The sequence below is a fragment of the Megachile rotundata genome, chromosome 16, assembly GCF_050947335.1.
Source record: "Megachile rotundata isolate GNS110a chromosome 16, iyMegRotu1, whole genome shotgun sequence".
Taxonomy (NCBI): domain Eukaryota; kingdom Metazoa; phylum Arthropoda; class Insecta; order Hymenoptera; family Megachilidae; genus Megachile; species Megachile rotundata.
The window spans coordinates 13,914,570-13,930,652 of record NC_134998.1 but is presented as its reverse complement, the minus strand read 5'-3'; the positions used below and the strand labels follow the sequence as shown (position 1 = coordinate 13,930,652).

General features: G+C 29.0%; 6 protein-coding genes across 11 annotated transcripts; 4 read left to right on the top strand and 2 right to left on the bottom strand.

The window, feature by feature from the left end:
* Window positions 1–273: 273 nt before the first annotated feature.
* On the bottom strand, window positions 274–1,858 carry slv (sugar transporter SWEET1). The gene is made up of 4 exons (XM_076541498.1): window positions 1,401–1,858; window positions 1,130–1,207; window positions 696–978; window positions 274–618 (listed from the first exon to the last, which is right to left on the bottom strand). Exons 1-4 carry the CDS (start codon window positions 1,475–1,477, stop codon window positions 403–405), a joined length of 654 nt encoding a protein of 217 aa, XP_076397613.1. The 5' UTR covers window positions 1,478–1,858; the 3' UTR covers window positions 274–402.
* A 204-nt stretch (window positions 1,859–2,062) lies between these two features.
* LOC143265962 (alpha-ketoglutarate-dependent dioxygenase alkB homolog 7, mitochondrial) lies at window positions 2,063–2,860 on the top strand. The gene is made up of 4 exons (XM_076540749.1): window positions 2,063–2,242; window positions 2,308–2,481; window positions 2,550–2,677; window positions 2,731–2,860. Exons 1-4 carry the CDS (start codon window positions 2,063–2,065, stop codon window positions 2,858–2,860), a joined length of 612 nt encoding a protein of 203 aa, XP_076396864.1.
* Dna2 (DNA replication helicase/nuclease 2) lies at window positions 2,549–8,871 on the top strand. 5 transcript variants are annotated; one of them, XM_003705074.3, is made up of 15 exons: window positions 2,549–2,677; window positions 3,257–3,533; window positions 3,645–4,216; window positions 4,292–4,556; window positions 4,642–4,819; window positions 4,888–5,173; window positions 5,241–5,648; window positions 5,723–5,965; window positions 6,028–6,174; window positions 6,252–6,642; window positions 6,735–6,928; window positions 6,989–7,175; window positions 7,245–7,445; window positions 7,515–7,697; window positions 7,779–8,871. In XM_003705074.3, exons 2-15 carry the CDS (start codon window positions 3,528–3,530, stop codon window positions 7,983–7,985), a joined length of 3,468 nt encoding a protein of 1,155 aa, XP_003705122.1. In that variant the 5' UTR covers window positions 2,549–2,677; window positions 3,257–3,527; the 3' UTR covers window positions 7,986–8,871. The 5 variants fall into 5 exon arrangements, with proteins under 5 accessions (XP_003705122.1, XP_012144837.1, XP_012144838.1 ...); XM_012289447.2 differs by having other exon boundaries at window positions 3,620–4,216; XM_012289448.2 differs by having other exon boundaries at window positions 3,257–3,567.
* Window positions 8,667–13,927, top strand: Coq3 (ubiquinone biosynthesis protein COQ3, mitochondrial). Of its 2 annotated transcripts, none has more exons than XM_012289390.2 (4): window positions 8,667–8,797; window positions 9,005–9,500; window positions 9,570–9,750; window positions 9,836–13,927. In XM_012289390.2, the coding sequence occupies exons 1-4, from the start codon at window positions 8,745–8,747 to the stop codon at window positions 9,952–9,954; spliced, it is 849 nt and encodes a 282-aa protein (XP_012144780.1). In that variant the 5' UTR covers window positions 8,667–8,744; the 3' UTR covers window positions 9,955–13,927. The 2 variants fall into 2 exon arrangements, with proteins under 2 accessions (XP_012144780.1, XP_003705086.1); XM_003705038.3 differs by having other exon boundaries at window positions 8,774–8,912.
* On the bottom strand, window positions 10,143–12,898 carry cathD (cathepsin D). The gene is made up of 8 exons (XM_003705037.3): window positions 12,655–12,898; window positions 12,228–12,475; window positions 11,621–11,739; window positions 11,260–11,459; window positions 11,060–11,182; window positions 10,840–10,990; window positions 10,680–10,772; window positions 10,143–10,587 (listed from the first exon to the last, which is right to left on the bottom strand). The coding sequence occupies exons 1-8, from the start codon at window positions 12,711–12,713 to the stop codon at window positions 10,426–10,428; spliced, it is 1,155 nt and encodes a 384-aa protein (XP_003705085.1). The 5' UTR covers window positions 12,714–12,898; the 3' UTR covers window positions 10,143–10,425.
* Window positions 13,769–15,503, top strand: LOC143263892 (dynein light chain 2, cytoplasmic). The gene is made up of 3 exons (XM_003705036.3): window positions 13,769–13,927; window positions 14,459–14,576; window positions 14,762–15,503. The coding sequence occupies exons 2-3, from the start codon at window positions 14,469–14,471 to the stop codon at window positions 14,921–14,923; spliced, it is 270 nt and encodes an 89-aa protein (XP_003705084.1). The 5' UTR covers window positions 13,769–13,927; window positions 14,459–14,468; the 3' UTR covers window positions 14,924–15,503.
* Window positions 15,504–16,083: the final 580 nt, after the last annotated feature.

Sequence of the window (16,083 nt, the reverse complement as noted above, 5' to 3'; positions counted from 1 at the left end):
CAATTAATTAAGATTATTTATATATATTTTAATCATACTTATGATTAATACTAAAGTCAAATGAATTACTTGTTTACCTTTTTCTCCTGTGACATTCAAAGTGTTCACGCATGCAAAATATTTATAATAAATAATAAAGAAATTGAGCGAAAATAGTAGTAAAATTTCATAAATTTTACATAATTTGTTCGAAATATGTCAGTACGACAAAATGTAAAACTATATTTGGCGCGAAATTGAACTTAGCAAAAACGTATTCCAGAAAAAAATATCTTACTTATTCCAAAAAATATATTTTCTTCAAAAAATACAAATTATGTATTTTAAATTATATACATCAGTACATCAAAAATGTATTGTATTACATTTCATTAAAATAAATAATTTAATAAATAATGTATTTTATATTAAGTGAGCCTCTGTGATTTTTTCATTTTGATAAATTAGAAAGAAACTAAGTTGAAATGCGGATAGTACACAGCCTAAAAAGTTTGGTATTTGTATAAAACGATCATTAAGAAGGCAACCATATGCAAACCATTGTGCAGAAACTATTAAAGAAGCCATTATAATAGGAAAAGGTAAACTTTCTGTATTTTTAACCCTTATTACGTGTGCCTAAAAAATATTATGTACAATTAATTAAAATAATAGCTGATTTAGGCATTTAAAATCAAAAGAAATTAGAAACTTACCACCATCATTAAAGGAGATGCAAAAAATAATACTGTTACTGTGCAGCTAAGGAAGCCGACGTATCTTGCAGTTAGTGTTTTATCTTCTTCATAAAAACTGTAAAAATATACAGCTCCAAGAAAACAAGTAGCTACAATCATCTGTTTAATAATTTTAAATTTCTTTACGCTATATAAAATAAACACGCAAATGTAAGATGCTTGAAGGATTGCTCCAAATACATTTACTAGTAACACAAATCGATCTGAAATGAGCATACCGTATCTCAACCATAAAATGCACCTGTAATAGATTATATAAAAAATTAACGATTATCAATTTTTGATTAAAAATTGATGCAATTATTATATTAATAATTAAAAACTAATTAGAACATAAATAATATATTTGCAATAGGCAGAGAAATTTTCATTACCTATAACATAACACTTACGATGTATAACACATTATAAATGCCAAAGCTGAATTATTTCCTGTCGTTCCATTTTTAATGATCTTCCTGCATATCAGCCTAAAAAAAATTTTATAACTTTTTAATTGTATAACAAAAATTAATTATGCTTACCTAAAGTAAGTATATTAATGTTAAATAAATTCTGTTTTACTTATTCTATATATACTTTGAACAGTATTTTAAATACTACTTGAACAAATATGCAACAGATACTTTAAATCTCTCTTATAAAATTTACACTTTTACTTACACGCCAGCTAAAAATTGCAAAACTGTACAAATTGAAGCTGTAACAGCCAGTGCATCTTTAATCCCGGTCGAAAGCATGATTTAAAATCTACATAACACTGTCGTATACGAACATCCGCAATAGAAGTTTATAACCTCATCAATAAAAACTTCTATAGTTTTATTACGGAAAATAAATGTACAATCGAAAACTTTACTAGTGAGAATTAATAAGCGATGTTTTCAACAAGGCATAATTCATGCGATAAAAATTTGCGAATTTCATTAGGTCACAACTTTTAAATATGATATATCAATTACGACATCATTTCTAACTATTCTTTATATAAAACTGTTACTTTGTATTTGTTAAATGAAACTTGAAAACATTTTTAATCATCGTATGCAAAAAGAGTTGTTAAACATGAGCCTGCCTAAATAAATGATTTTAATTTAGTTCGAAAGTGATTTCTGTATGTTTATGAATTAAATAACTCATTCATCCAAACAAATATATCTAAGTACATAACTGTATATTCTGATAACTTCATATATTTCTTGAAATTTTTGATAACATTTTATTATAACCTAACCTTGTTAGATAGAAATATGTTAAGAGTTACATTTTGTTTGTTTACTTACTTTACGAATAAAAATTTTAATTGTATTAATTTAAGATATTATATGCGAACAAAACAAGTATGTAATAAAGTAGACAAAAATGTACAAAATTGGAAAGAGGAACTTAAAAATACTATGCAAATATTTCCAAATTTTATTACTATTGAAGAAGAAAATTCATTAATGAAAGAAATTGAATCTTGTGTAAAAAGGCTCAGATATGAACAATCTCATTGGGATGATGTTAGTATAACATAAATGAATATTTGAATTATGTCATAATAATCTGTTTTATTTAATCATTGTAGGCTATACATGCTTACAGAGAAACAGAGCAAAGTAAGTGGAATGAAGATAATCTAAAAATAATAAACAAAATTCGTGAAAAAGCATTTCCCAAAGGAATGTCTCAAATTCCATTAATACATATTTTGGACTTAGCGCCAGAAGGATGGATAAAACCCCACATTGACAGTACTAGGGTATCTATTCTCATTATTCACTTTCAGTCAGAATGAAATATTAATATTTGATTAATTTTTTATTACAGTTCTGCGGAGAGATAATTGCTGGTTTAAGTTTATTAAGCGATAGTGTAATGAGATTAACACTGGTTGGAAATGAAACATTATACAAACAAGATTTTCTGCTACCACGAAGATCTCTATACATAATGAGGTATGTAAATTTTAGTTTTAATTTTTTTTCCACTGAAAATTACTATTTTACAGTGGGGCAGCTAGATATAACTATAAACATGAAATTTTAAAGAACGAAGAATCATATTTTGAAGGACAGCATGTACCAAAAATTAGACGCGTTTCAGTAATATGTAGAAGTCAACCAAACTTTGATACTTAGCATCTTAAATTCATGTAGAAGAATATTGTATAAATGTACATTACAAATAATAAGATTCAGTATTTCTGTTGACTGTAACACAGTTAATTCAGAAAAATTTAGTATAACTAGCAGTTGTAAATATAATTAAATATGTTATAAAATATGTTAATTAGAAAAAAAATGAGAGATTGTAACAAAATGTATACTTAAAACCCTAATATAATATTGTTGAGAATATTATTCGAATGCATATGCCGAAAATAAATACAAAACCCTATTATATATTGCATTACAAGCTTGTGTGAATGATAAGTGCCGTCACAGCTACCTTCACATATAGATTTCTAGTAAGAAAAAATCTTACAGGTATGGCGCAACAGGTATTTATGACTGATACACATATGTTTGGGATAGGAACTATTCGTATTCGTAGAAATCGGGGACTATTCGAATATTAGCGGGAAAACTGATCTCGATGTCATACGCCATCTAGTAGCGATGATCGTAGGAGTGAACCGCCACAATTATATAGGGTACATCTGGTCTTTATGTTGGTGTACAGTTTTGTTTCCCATCTTTTTATTGTATAATGTTATATCGTTTGCGCGGGAAATGATCAACGTGGCGTCGATTGATGAACATTTTGATATTCCTTGCATTATAATAGTACAAAAACGAAATTAATATGGAGGTATGACATAATTTGTGACAAATATAACAATAAAGTATTATCTATTTTACTTATCACTTTTATACAATATTGTAATTTCTGCTTAGTTTCAGTATTACATTTCTATTACAGATAGCACACAGCAAAGGAATTTTTAAGGAAAGAAAACCACTCGAAAATAAACGTAAAAATACCGTCTGTGATATCGCTGAAAGTAATGCACAAAATGAGATGGCATGTAAGAAAAGAAAGATAAAAGAGGATCATAGTCTTAAGAAAACAGAGATGCTAGAGATTAATAATAAGGAAAACACGAGTGTAAATAAATCGAAAAATGTATTAGACAATTTAAATGAAAAAAAACAATTGCATAATGTGAAATCAGTTGAAAGTAATATTAGACCACCTATAAACTTAGATTCTATAAAAAAATGTAAGTCAGATGTGAAAAAAGAATCAGGAATACTTAGTAATAATGTGTCTGAACAATCTGATGAAATCAGAGAATTAAATTGTGATTTAATATCATACAGTTTAGATGACTGTTTTGAGGAAGAATGGTTTACAGATAAACAGATAAATCTAAATTCTTTACAACGATGCAAAATAATTGATATGAAAAAGGAATGTAGTTATATATTATTAACTGTAATAAATTTTGAATTCGAAATGTCTAGTACAATTGTTAAATGTTCAGGCTTTTGGTAAGAAATTGTATGTTATTCTTAATTCGATATGATTTTAATAATTTTAATGAAATATTTTTAATTCATATTTAGGAAAGATGTAAAAGTAGAAATAAATGATATTATTGCCATTGAAGCAAGAAAAGAAAATGAATATTGGGTTGTAGACAATAATAGCGGTTACATTGTTATTCATCCAGATCTATTAATATCTGGGACAACAATAGTCAGTGGTCTATTTTGTAGTAGAAAAGCAATTTTAGCCGAAAAATTTCGGAAAATAGAATCTCTTCCTTACTTCAAGGGAGATCAAACTGCAATTGTTATTGGATGTTTAGCTCATCAATTGCTACAGAAAGTAATGAGTTATATAATAAATATAATTAACATTTTGATTCGTCGGAAAATGTCTAACAATATTTAATATATTGTTAATTTTACAGGCAGTACTCCAAGACATTCATAAGCTTTCAGACATTACGGAATTACTAAATTGTATATTGGAGTCCAAAGAAACAATAAATATGCTTTATGCAGCAGGAGTTCCATTCGATACATGTAAAGAAGAAATGCTTTTATTTGTACCAAAAATATTTAAATTCATCCAACACTATCTAAAAAGTGGGTAAAATAAATAGTTTGAAGATAATGAATGATTATCATCAACTAAGATGCAACAATATTTTTAGGTAACAAACAAGAAGAAATAAGCAATATAAAAGATAATTTTCAAGGAAGAATTACTCATATACGTGATATAGAGGAAAATATTTGGTTACCTAAGTTGGGTATAAAAGGTAAAGTAGATATTACGGCAGAAGTTCAAATGAATTCCAGACGAAAAATTGTGCCTATTGAAGTTAAAACAGGAAAGCCTTCATTTTCTTTAGAACATAAAGGTCAAATTATCCTGTATATTATGATGATGGCTCTTACTGGTCAAGATACAGATACAGGATTGTTATTGTACCTCCGGTAATTCACTCTTACATTATAGAAAATTATATTGAAAAATTTATTACATTATTACTTCTAATTGCAGAGAGAATAGTATGCAAATAATTAATAGTGGACATCCTGAAAGAAGAGATTTGATACTGCTAAGAAACGTCTTAGCCAATTATTTTGCTAAGCCAGTTGGGACATATTCGAATTCAATTTCCGACTTACAGTGGCAAACATTAAATTTACCTGAACCAATTAACCATCATAGTGCCTGTTCCAAGTGCCCTTACAATGCATTATGTTGCGCTTATTTAAGAAAAGACACTGAATTGCAATTATCAGAATCTCATCCATTAATGAAACTCAGCAAACAAATTTTAGATAAATTTAAGCCTTCGCACATTAATTATGTTTTACAATGGATATCATTATTACAAATGGAGCAAACTGCACAATCCAATGATAATTCAATGGTACATTTATGGACCCTAAGTCCAGATAAAAGGTAAAATTTGATAACTGTTTTTAGAAATTTATTATATATTTGTTTATTAATGGACATATCTCCTTTTTTCTTAGAGAAATGAAGAAAGCTTGTATTTGCAATTTGAAAATAATAGGAAAGGTAAAAGAATACAATGCAAAATATCATCACACGTTTATTCGCGAAAGTTCAAACATAGAAGAAGCGGAAAATAATATTCCTTACATGGAATTTACAGAAAATGAATATGTGTTGGTCAGTACGAATACACGAATAAACATATCGGCTGGATTTATAGCGCACATAAGTAAAAATTCTGTGGTTGTTATGCTTGATAGGTATGTGACGCTATTAACGTATATTTAATTCAAACAATATTATAAATATTTATTAATTCCAGGGATATCACTAAATATAACAGTAATGAATCATTTCATATAGACAAATATTCATCATCGAATTTGTTTTCCTTAAATCTTGCAAACGTGGGCGGCTTAATGGGTGACGATGAAATTTGTGCAAAGTTACGGGATATTGTAATAGATAGGTTTGTTGAACTTTTCATAGAACTGTATTATTATTATATTTCGTTCATGTTCTCAATTAATTTTATGTTTGAAACAGAAAACCAGCGACATTCGACAAAGGAGTACCGCAATCTATCATATGCAGAAATTCGAAAATATTACACGGTCTGAACGAAAGTCAGCAAAGAGCAGTTTTAAAAGCACTTACCGCTAATAATTACATGTTGATTAAAGGGATGCCAGGTACAGGAAAAACACAAACGCTGATAGCTTTAATAGAACTATTACACGAGATAGGGCAATCAGTTTTAATTACATCTCACACAAATAGTGCAGTGGATAATATCTTATTAAAATTATTGGATAAGAATATTGAGTTTTTACGATTGGGATCGTCATCGATTCATCCATCATTGAAATCTAATAGTGAAAGATATGCAACTGCTAAATGTTGCACCCTTGAGGATTTAGAAACGGCATATTCGAAAGTATGAAATGTTTTTATTTCATTTTCAATATTTGACGGGAACATTTTTGGAAATTTGTTTATGATCTATCAAAATATTCTTAATTATTTCAGAACATTGTTGGTGTAACTTGTTATGGTGCTCATCATGCACTTCTTGGAAAACGTATATTCGACGTATGTATCGTAGATGAAAGTGCTCAGACAATGCAACCAACTACATTACGACCATTGTACAATGCTCGAAAATTTGTTCTTGTAGGAGATCCTGATCAATTACCCCCTATAGTTAAGAGTAACCAAGCCAGGTACATATGAATAATTCTTACAAAATAAAATTATGCATTTCATCACATTCTTTTTCACAGAAAACTTGGCGCAGATGAATCCTTATTTGTTAGATTGGATAGTGAAAATAATACTGTTATTTTAACAGAACAATATAGGATGAATAAATATATAATGAACTTAGCGAATAAATTAACATATAACGATCGATTAAAAGCTGGAAATAATTCGATAGAAAATGCTGTTTTTAATGCAGGTCGTATTGAAGTGAGTGTAGATGTTTCGATACTGTTTAACATAAATTTAGTTTATCTGTAAAATGTAATATTATTTTAGAATTTAATGAAATATCAAAGTTGGATACAGAAAGTAGTATCGCAGAATATAAGTGACTCTGTAATTCTAATAGATACGGGATGTACCAATACATTAAAAGATGCTCATAAATTTCTTGATAAATATCCAGAAAGCGATCAAACATATTCAAATGTTTTAGAAGTAGCTATATTATCGAAATTGGTACAAACTCTTATAGAGGTAATATTTGTTACCGTTGATATATCTTTAAATATCAGAATGGGTATTTCAAAATATTTCATTGTGTAGATGGATGTGAACCCGAACAATATTGGAATTATTACACCCTACAGGGCACAAGTAAATTTAGCAAAGAAAATAATTCAGGAAAATGTTGAAATCAATACTGTTGATCAATACCAGGGTCGAGATAAAGAAATTATATTTTACTCTTGTACAAGAAGTTCAGTTAAAAATAATAATATAAAAGAGGTACTTCACTTCGTTTTATCGGTCAGATTGATTGAATTCGATTGGTTGATTCGACATTGAATTTTAATTGTTTTAATGTAGGATCTTGAAGTGCTGGGAGATCATCGGAGATTAACAGTAGCAGTGACCAGGGCAAAGTGTAAGTTGATTATTATCGCTGATAAGTGTACATTATCGCAATATTCAGCATTTAAAAAATTGTTTGAACTGATAGAAGATGAAAACGTTATAGATTTAAATGATAGCTATGAAGATTTCTCATGGCAAAGTATTATATCTGTATTATAGTTATGTTTAAGTTTTTATTAGTTTACAGAATGTATTATACGAATAAATAAAAATATTTTTATATTAGTGATAAAGTAGGTATGCAAATAGATTTTGTAACTTTGATCAAAATAAGTACGTAATAATTTGTTTCTATTTAGAATTACTTGTTTCGTGTGATTTATATATGTTATTTATTATGATATCTTTCATTTTATCAGAAAAGAATAAAATTTGAAATGCACAGATAAACATTTGAATCGTAGTTGTAAGATGTATTGTGGTGCAACGTTATTTTCCTTTGGATATAGGTAATCATAAAAGGGTACAGATTTATTATATACAAATACAAAACATGATATTATATATGTATGTGTGCATGTGTGTGTGTGTGTGTGTGTATATATATATATATATATACATATATGAACAATTGTAAACTTGAATGTTTCTAAATTTTTGAACTTCTAAAAGCTTACCATTTGAATTATTTGAAAACAAGTGATAGAATAGTTTATGGAAATCTATCATGCCGACCTTCATATATCGATATACGCTGGAAACTTTTACATCATTCTTTATGTCAATTTTTCGCATGAAATTTTAAACACGTAATGTAATTAAAGAGGCACACTTTGAATTTATCTCAATAACTAATCAAACAAATTACATTATATATTTTATAATTATCATCAATTCAAGATAAATATATTGACGCCGCTTTGTTGCCAACCTACTGTTGCAGGAACATATCGAGTGTTGTCGATGTTCGATTGATACATGATTTTCTTCTCTTATTTTTGTTACCTGTGTATCTTTAAGGACATCGCATTGTACGTATTTATAAATTTTATATAAATGTTTAATTATCTGATTAAAATAAATCATGAGAGTTGTTAAGCTATTATCTTTCCGATCTATATCTACAAAAAATACCTTCCAAAGCCGGTACTTAACCTACATGTTTGACGTGTTTAAATTATTACTTCATAAAGACATACTTGTTTATAAAAAAAGAGATAATGTTACCATGATTTTAGGATAAATGAACAAATAGATCAGTTGGCTAAACCTACTACTATTATAAAAAAATCAACTGTAGATCTTGCGACAGTAGATCTTCATTCAAAATTAAGTAACAAATGGTGGGATATCAAGGGTGAAATGCGTGCTTTGCACGCATTAAATCCTCTTAGGGTACAGTTCGTACGAGATGGTTTAGCCAATACAGGTATTAACATTGAAAGTCCACATTTACCCCTGGAAGGAATTAAAATCTTAGATGTTGGTTGCGGTGGAGGATTATTATCCGAACCATTAGCTAGAATTGGAGCAGAAGTAACTGGGATTGATGCATCTTCGGAACTAATAACAGTTGCAAAAGAACATGCCGCATTAGATTCTAATATAAGTGGAAGGTTAAACTACATACAAACTGTTATTGAAGATTTTGCTCCAACTAATAGTAAGGTGTATAATGCTGTAATAGCTTCAGAAGTTGTAGAACATGTGAATGAGAAGGAATTGTTTTTAAAGGTATCTTGTTATTATGTAAATAATGAAAATATTGAACATGTGGTAATAGAACCTATTTGCTCTTTGTAGTGTTGTGTAAGTACTTTAAAACCTGATGGTTCTATATTTCTAACAACATTAAACAAAACTTTGCCTTCTTGGCTTGGAGGAATTATTGCAGCTGAATATGTTTTAAAATTAGTACCAAAAGGAACTCATGATTGGAATAAATTTATTTCACCAGCTGAAATGCAACGTTTATTAGAAACATGTAAAAATTTGTATTTAATAATAGTATCGATACACTTATTTCATTGAAAGTTTATATTAATGTATAAATTTTAATTTTTTTACAGATGGTTGTAAAACAAAATTAATTCATGGAATGTTTTATAATCCTTTAAAAAATGAATGGTCTTGGGTGGCATCAAGAGCAATAAATTATGCAATTCATGCGGTAAAAAGGAAAGAATAGTAATAATTAATGTATTTTCTGTGCACTGTGATAGTTTATTATATTTGTAATACGAAAATTTGAATTATAACATTTAATTTTGCTACTAAAAGACTGATATATGCATAACTATTAAAGGAGGTATCAAATTTGCAAAGGGATATAAGTTATTTGATCGATTTAATAATTTGTAACACAGAAAACATATATATGACTTAAACAAAATTTATTGCTTTCGTTTTTGCAGTGTATTTATGATACACTTTATGGTACATTTACACGCATATTTCATTATAGAAAATTATTTTATGTATATTTGTTTTTAGTTTAACTATTATTTTATTTTTGAAAGCGTTACATAGTATAGATTTAATATGTAAGAAACTTTTCAATTAAACAATTTCCGAAGACATGAAACGAACGAATCGCTTAGCTAGAATGCCAAGAAAAAGGTATAATTAAAAATTGTTTTGGTTTGATAACTTGACACGTCTATTTAGCTTCGGCAAAACCAATACGGTTATTTCCCATATCAAATTCGGTATAATAGCGACCAATGAATACATCTCCCAAGATCCATAGTGGACCATTTGGAGGAGGAATGTCCATTCCCATAAATCCACTTATGCAAACAGTTTTTCCAAGTTGTGTAACCTGTTTCAAAATAAGATATTATTTTATGGTGTAACAATCAATTAAAACTATGAGATCCAGACTCCATTTATTCAAGATGCAGAATATTTTACCTTAAGAACGTAGTCTTCGCCTCTTAGAGGGAAAGAGCGGCCACCGAATACAAATGTAATTGTAGGCAAATCAGGAATTTTATCACACTCCACCTATATACAATAATTACGTGATTTTATAAATATTCTCATAATAGAGGTAAATAGTTCATTTTAATACCATTGCTTCTCCAGCTGCAATAGGGGTAGCACCAATTTTCTTGTTGAGCAGTTCAATTTCTTTTACTGGTCCAGCGATCAAAGAGGTGCCTGTGTCTGCAATAGCCTCACATCCTTTCTCACAAACTTTAACGTCCGAACCTACTTCAACTCTAGAAATTTAAACGAGAATATTAAACATTTGTTTCATAAAAGAAACGTGAGCAAAAGTATACTAATACCTGTCCATTGCAAATTGCCAATAACCTTTCTTATCTACAGGAACATAAGTAAATGGACCAACATAATGATTTGGATCTGAGCCACCAAGTATCATTTCTCCGCCAAATTCTGCATTAGGATCTCTATATTGTTAAATTTGTATTATTTTTAGTTTTTTTTTTTAATAAGACATTTTCAATCGATTTGAACGGATATTCACCTGTTCAAATAGAAACTAAACACAGGTTGTGAAACTAATCCTTGCTTGACCATGTTGTAGAAAACAGGTGTTACACCGTCAACAGCAATTGTAGAGTATGCCATTCCCATAATACCATCAAATTTAGCGGCGACAAATGCTAGGCCGGGCTCGCTCAACGCCTCGGCAAACGTTTGATCGTTAACTTTAATACCAGCAACCTGTACGTATCATATATTAGCTGTTAATAAATTTCTTCTATTCTTTCAATAATCTTTATAAAGGAATTTTTTATGGGTAGAGAATCGGTATAAAGAAATGTATGAATAATCATTAGATATTGAAAGTATGCAATATCATGTTAGTATTCGTAAATACTTACGTCTACCATATCAGTAGAAAGATAGCCAGAGAGACTTCCAGAACCATAACGTATAGAAAAGTCGGTACCATTCTTCTTATATGTGGACGATTTGGTGCTATCATATTTATAATGCAATTCTACAAAAGTAATCGAAATATATTTATTTCGACACAGAATATAGTCAAAATAAAACGCGTATATTTGAAAATTATTTTTTTAATTTCTTTCTCTTTGGATTCTTTTGTTTCCATTGTCGTTATCGTAATAACGTGACGGAAACAAAAACACCTCGTCCATAACATACTACTTTGCGAGATATAACCTTGAAAATTATATTTAAAACATTACATGGTACGAAATTTTAAAACAGAATGACATTAACGATCAAAAAAAGAACTTATTTAAATGGTCATAATAAAACTGAAAAATTAAAATTATTACTTTATAGATTAGCTGCCTGTATCTTGTTATTAATTAATAAGTTATCATAAGGCAAAGGTCATTTAAATCTTGCAAGTCAATAATTGATACAATAATCCTAATCCTATATGGAATTTTGATGAATACTTAAAAATTCTAGATATAGATATATAAAAGAGTTAATATTTTTTAAAAGAATACTCACTGCACGCAATATTAGTCAAATGACATTTTTTAGAAGGAACCCAGAGATTCGAAGAACCTGTATCAAAGATTACTCTAAACTTCTGAGGTGGAGTTCCAATATTGATGACACCATAATATTGGGCATCGAGATAATTAGAAAGAGGTTCAGGTAGGATAACATCTCCTTGTACTATGCGTGTTTGTACCAAGTCTGTATCATATTCCTTTAATTGACTGCGTATACGGTCTATCTTATGCAATTTAATCCTTAAAATAAGAAAAATTAGTACTCGTTTGTTTCAATTGCAGTTCCATATAATTTCAAAGAACAATACATATATTCTACAACGTCCCATCAAAGAAAGCATTGTAAAACATACAATAGTTATATATATTAATTACAAAAATGAACAATCATCATTGTTCAAGTTGTAATATGTATTTACCTTCGGAGTTCTGCATTTGCTGCGACTAAGACGCATAAAAATGCGAGGGTACGAAACATTTTTAACAAACTTGCCAATTTACTTTTAAACAAAAAAAATTTATAACATTCTATTAAAAACAATATTAGAAAAAGAACTTCCTTCTCGATATATATTAATTAACACCACTGTCATACACAAAACTGACGCAGCTTCGAGCAAGAGCCTTTCTAATAAAGCTTTCTTGGGTGTTACTAGAATTCACTACGCATGCGCAATTGAGTCACGCATACCCGTATCAACGTGTTACGATAACAGTACTTGAAATGATTCAGATAACAACAGAAATTATAATTAATTAATTAATATTATCAACAATCTTAGAAATAATAATAAATGTGATAAATATCTTTTACTAGAAATTTGTATTTTCGTTATATAAAACATAAATTAAGAAAACCGATGTAAGAATATCGTACTTAGGGAAGGTAACTACGGCACCGTTATCGAAGTCAGCTGATCGAATTTTACTGTTCGCATATTCCTCTACTTATACATATAAATATATATGTAGTACTTGTATGCATACAAATAGTTAATATTGTCGGTGAATGCATTAGATGTAGTGTAACAGAATTTTGCACTATAAATAATTGTTAAATGGGATAGAAGTAACTTAAATTTAAGAACCGGAATATTGCAATTTCAATAAACTTATCTGTTTAAGATTAAATAATTCATATGAACTGAATTCAGTTTATTTCCATTTACTTTATTTGAATTTATAAAAACATATAATAGTACTTTTGCATACTTGTATGCATCTTTGAAAATATTTTTATGTTTGTTACATCAGGTATACGAAACGGCATGCAATATGTATAATCTATCGAAGCGAAAGTACTTGATTTTAATGTACATAGACATAAGTCTTGTAAAAAAATGTACATCTGTATAGCAAATACAAAAAACAAGCGCATAATTCAAGTTTATAACCGAAATTTTGTATTGATTACTCGAATTTATGTTTACGCGGGTTGCTAGAAGCAAGGTATTCTGGGTTGATAGAAGACCGTGATAGAAGACCCTAATCGTAAGCCAATCAGCGTGCAGTATTATAGTACGGACACTTCAGTCTTGAACTCGATCGAGGAACAGTCGCTGTCGGCTTGAGCGAGTAAAAATTTTTGTGTTAAGCAGTTCACATAGAAAAAGATAAATACACATAACTATCAGGCTAAAAATTAACGATTCTTTTCCTCTGTACCCGTTGGTGAGACTGTTATTTTGAAAGGTACATCGAACGTTATTTAATCAGATGCGCTTTTTCCATTTCAACCGGGAACGTAGCTTATGTCAAATTCAGTTTGGATTTCTGATATTTTCATTTTTATAAGTTTGCAAAAACTTTCGAATGAATGTCGTTTACTCAACCTACTTTTGGTGATTGCGTGCGAACGAATTATTATTTTGATCACCGCATATCGACAAAACATTATCCTCCCGCGTTTCGTCTCCGCTCTATCCTCCTGATTATTTATATCATATTTATTAGATACATCTGATCTTCTTTATGGCTTATTACTCATAACTCTTTGTATTATCATGCCGGCACATGACATATATGCTAATGTCAAAATTGCGCGTATTCCTTATTTAAGGTTTAATTTCCTTTTAATGATTACTTTTTGTTTTCTTTTGTGCAAAAAATAGTGTAGACTGTCATTGATAACTTATTTTCTTTTTTGCAAGTGGTAGATAGATAGAGTTTAATGTTGTTACTGTACATGTAAGAATTACTATTCAGCTTTTGTGTCCATTCCAGAATCACAAAAATGTCAGACAGAAAAGCTGTAATCAAGAATGCTGACATGTCTGAGGATATGCAGCAGGATGCTGTCGATTGTGCAACGCAAGCTCTTGAAAAATATAACATAGAAAAGGTACGTTATAAAATATATTTGAAATTGTACCAGATATCATGTGTATGACGCTAAAAATGGTACACGTATCTGGATTTGTCTTTAATATATGATTTATTATCAGTGTAATCAATGTAACGATTACGATGATTCGAAATTAGAAACACTATTGACACGAAATTAAACAATGTTTTTTCTTATTTTAGGATATCGCAGCCTTCATTAAAAAAGAATTTGATAAAAAGTATAATCCAACCTGGCACTGCATCGTAGGACGTAACTTTGGAAGTTATGTGACACACGAAACAAGACATTTTATCTACTTTTACCTGGGTCAGGTAGCAATTCTTCTCTTCAAAAGTGGATAAATTGGATTCTATTTTGCATTTACCATCCTTTCTTCCTCCCTTCACACATGCTACATGGAATACTTTAAATCACACCACCATCTGTAAGAGAAATTACAATTCTGTGTACAATGGAAGTTTGTTTTTTCAAACAGTATGCACTCCCAGTTAAAAACATAAAATTATGCATTATTATTGATACTATTGTCTTTGCTGTTCTTTTATCTTGGGAGACGAGACAATGATGAAAATTATGTAGAAAATATAAAAGGGCAGGGAGGTGACTAAATGAGAAAAGAAAATGAAAAAAAAAAAAAAAACACTAATTGACATACAATTTTACATGTTAAAATTGTGTATGCCAGAAAGTTTGTTGTGTTCTTGTTTTATATTAGGTATATATAATGCGCGGTTAAGTTCAATACTGGCGATTTAAAATTAATAAATTTTTTAGTGTTTATTACACTAAGTGCACCGAAGTAATGTAACTTCGTACAAATTCATGTATGATTTTTATTATTTCACTATGCTTCAAGAAACTGTATCTAATAGTCGTCAATAATGAATGAAAACCAAACTTTGATTGATCATTCGATCATTATTTTGTTGTATTTGTAAATTGTCCCTTCATTCTGTGATGCTGTGTAGCAGTTTACCGAATTTAATTTGTTTAAATTCGAGTATTTCTCGGAATTCTTGGGTCAGAGGCTGATAAAAGGCTTAATATTATCGATTCATCGTATTAATCATGCATTTGAATGTAGTAACTCTACTCAAATTAACACGGTATTGAGTACAATATTGCATAATACTTGAATCAAATGATTATCGTAATTTTACAATTTTTTACATTGTGCACACAAAATTTTGTAGACATTATCTTAAGGCAATACACATTTAGGGAATTTTTTTCCCTTTATTTTTGTTTTTCGAAGCTCCGTTTGTTCTATTCATTCAAATCTATCCTTTGTATAACATCGATTATCCCAATATTATGATACTTATATATGTATATATATATTCATGCACACATATGTATACATATATAAAATAAATGTAGATTATAGATGTATATTATGCTATTTATATATAGTGCAATCTTAAAACGATTTTTCATGCAGTATTTAATTATCAGAACGTTGCTACATTGTTCAAATTTTAGACTGATTATTAAATCATTG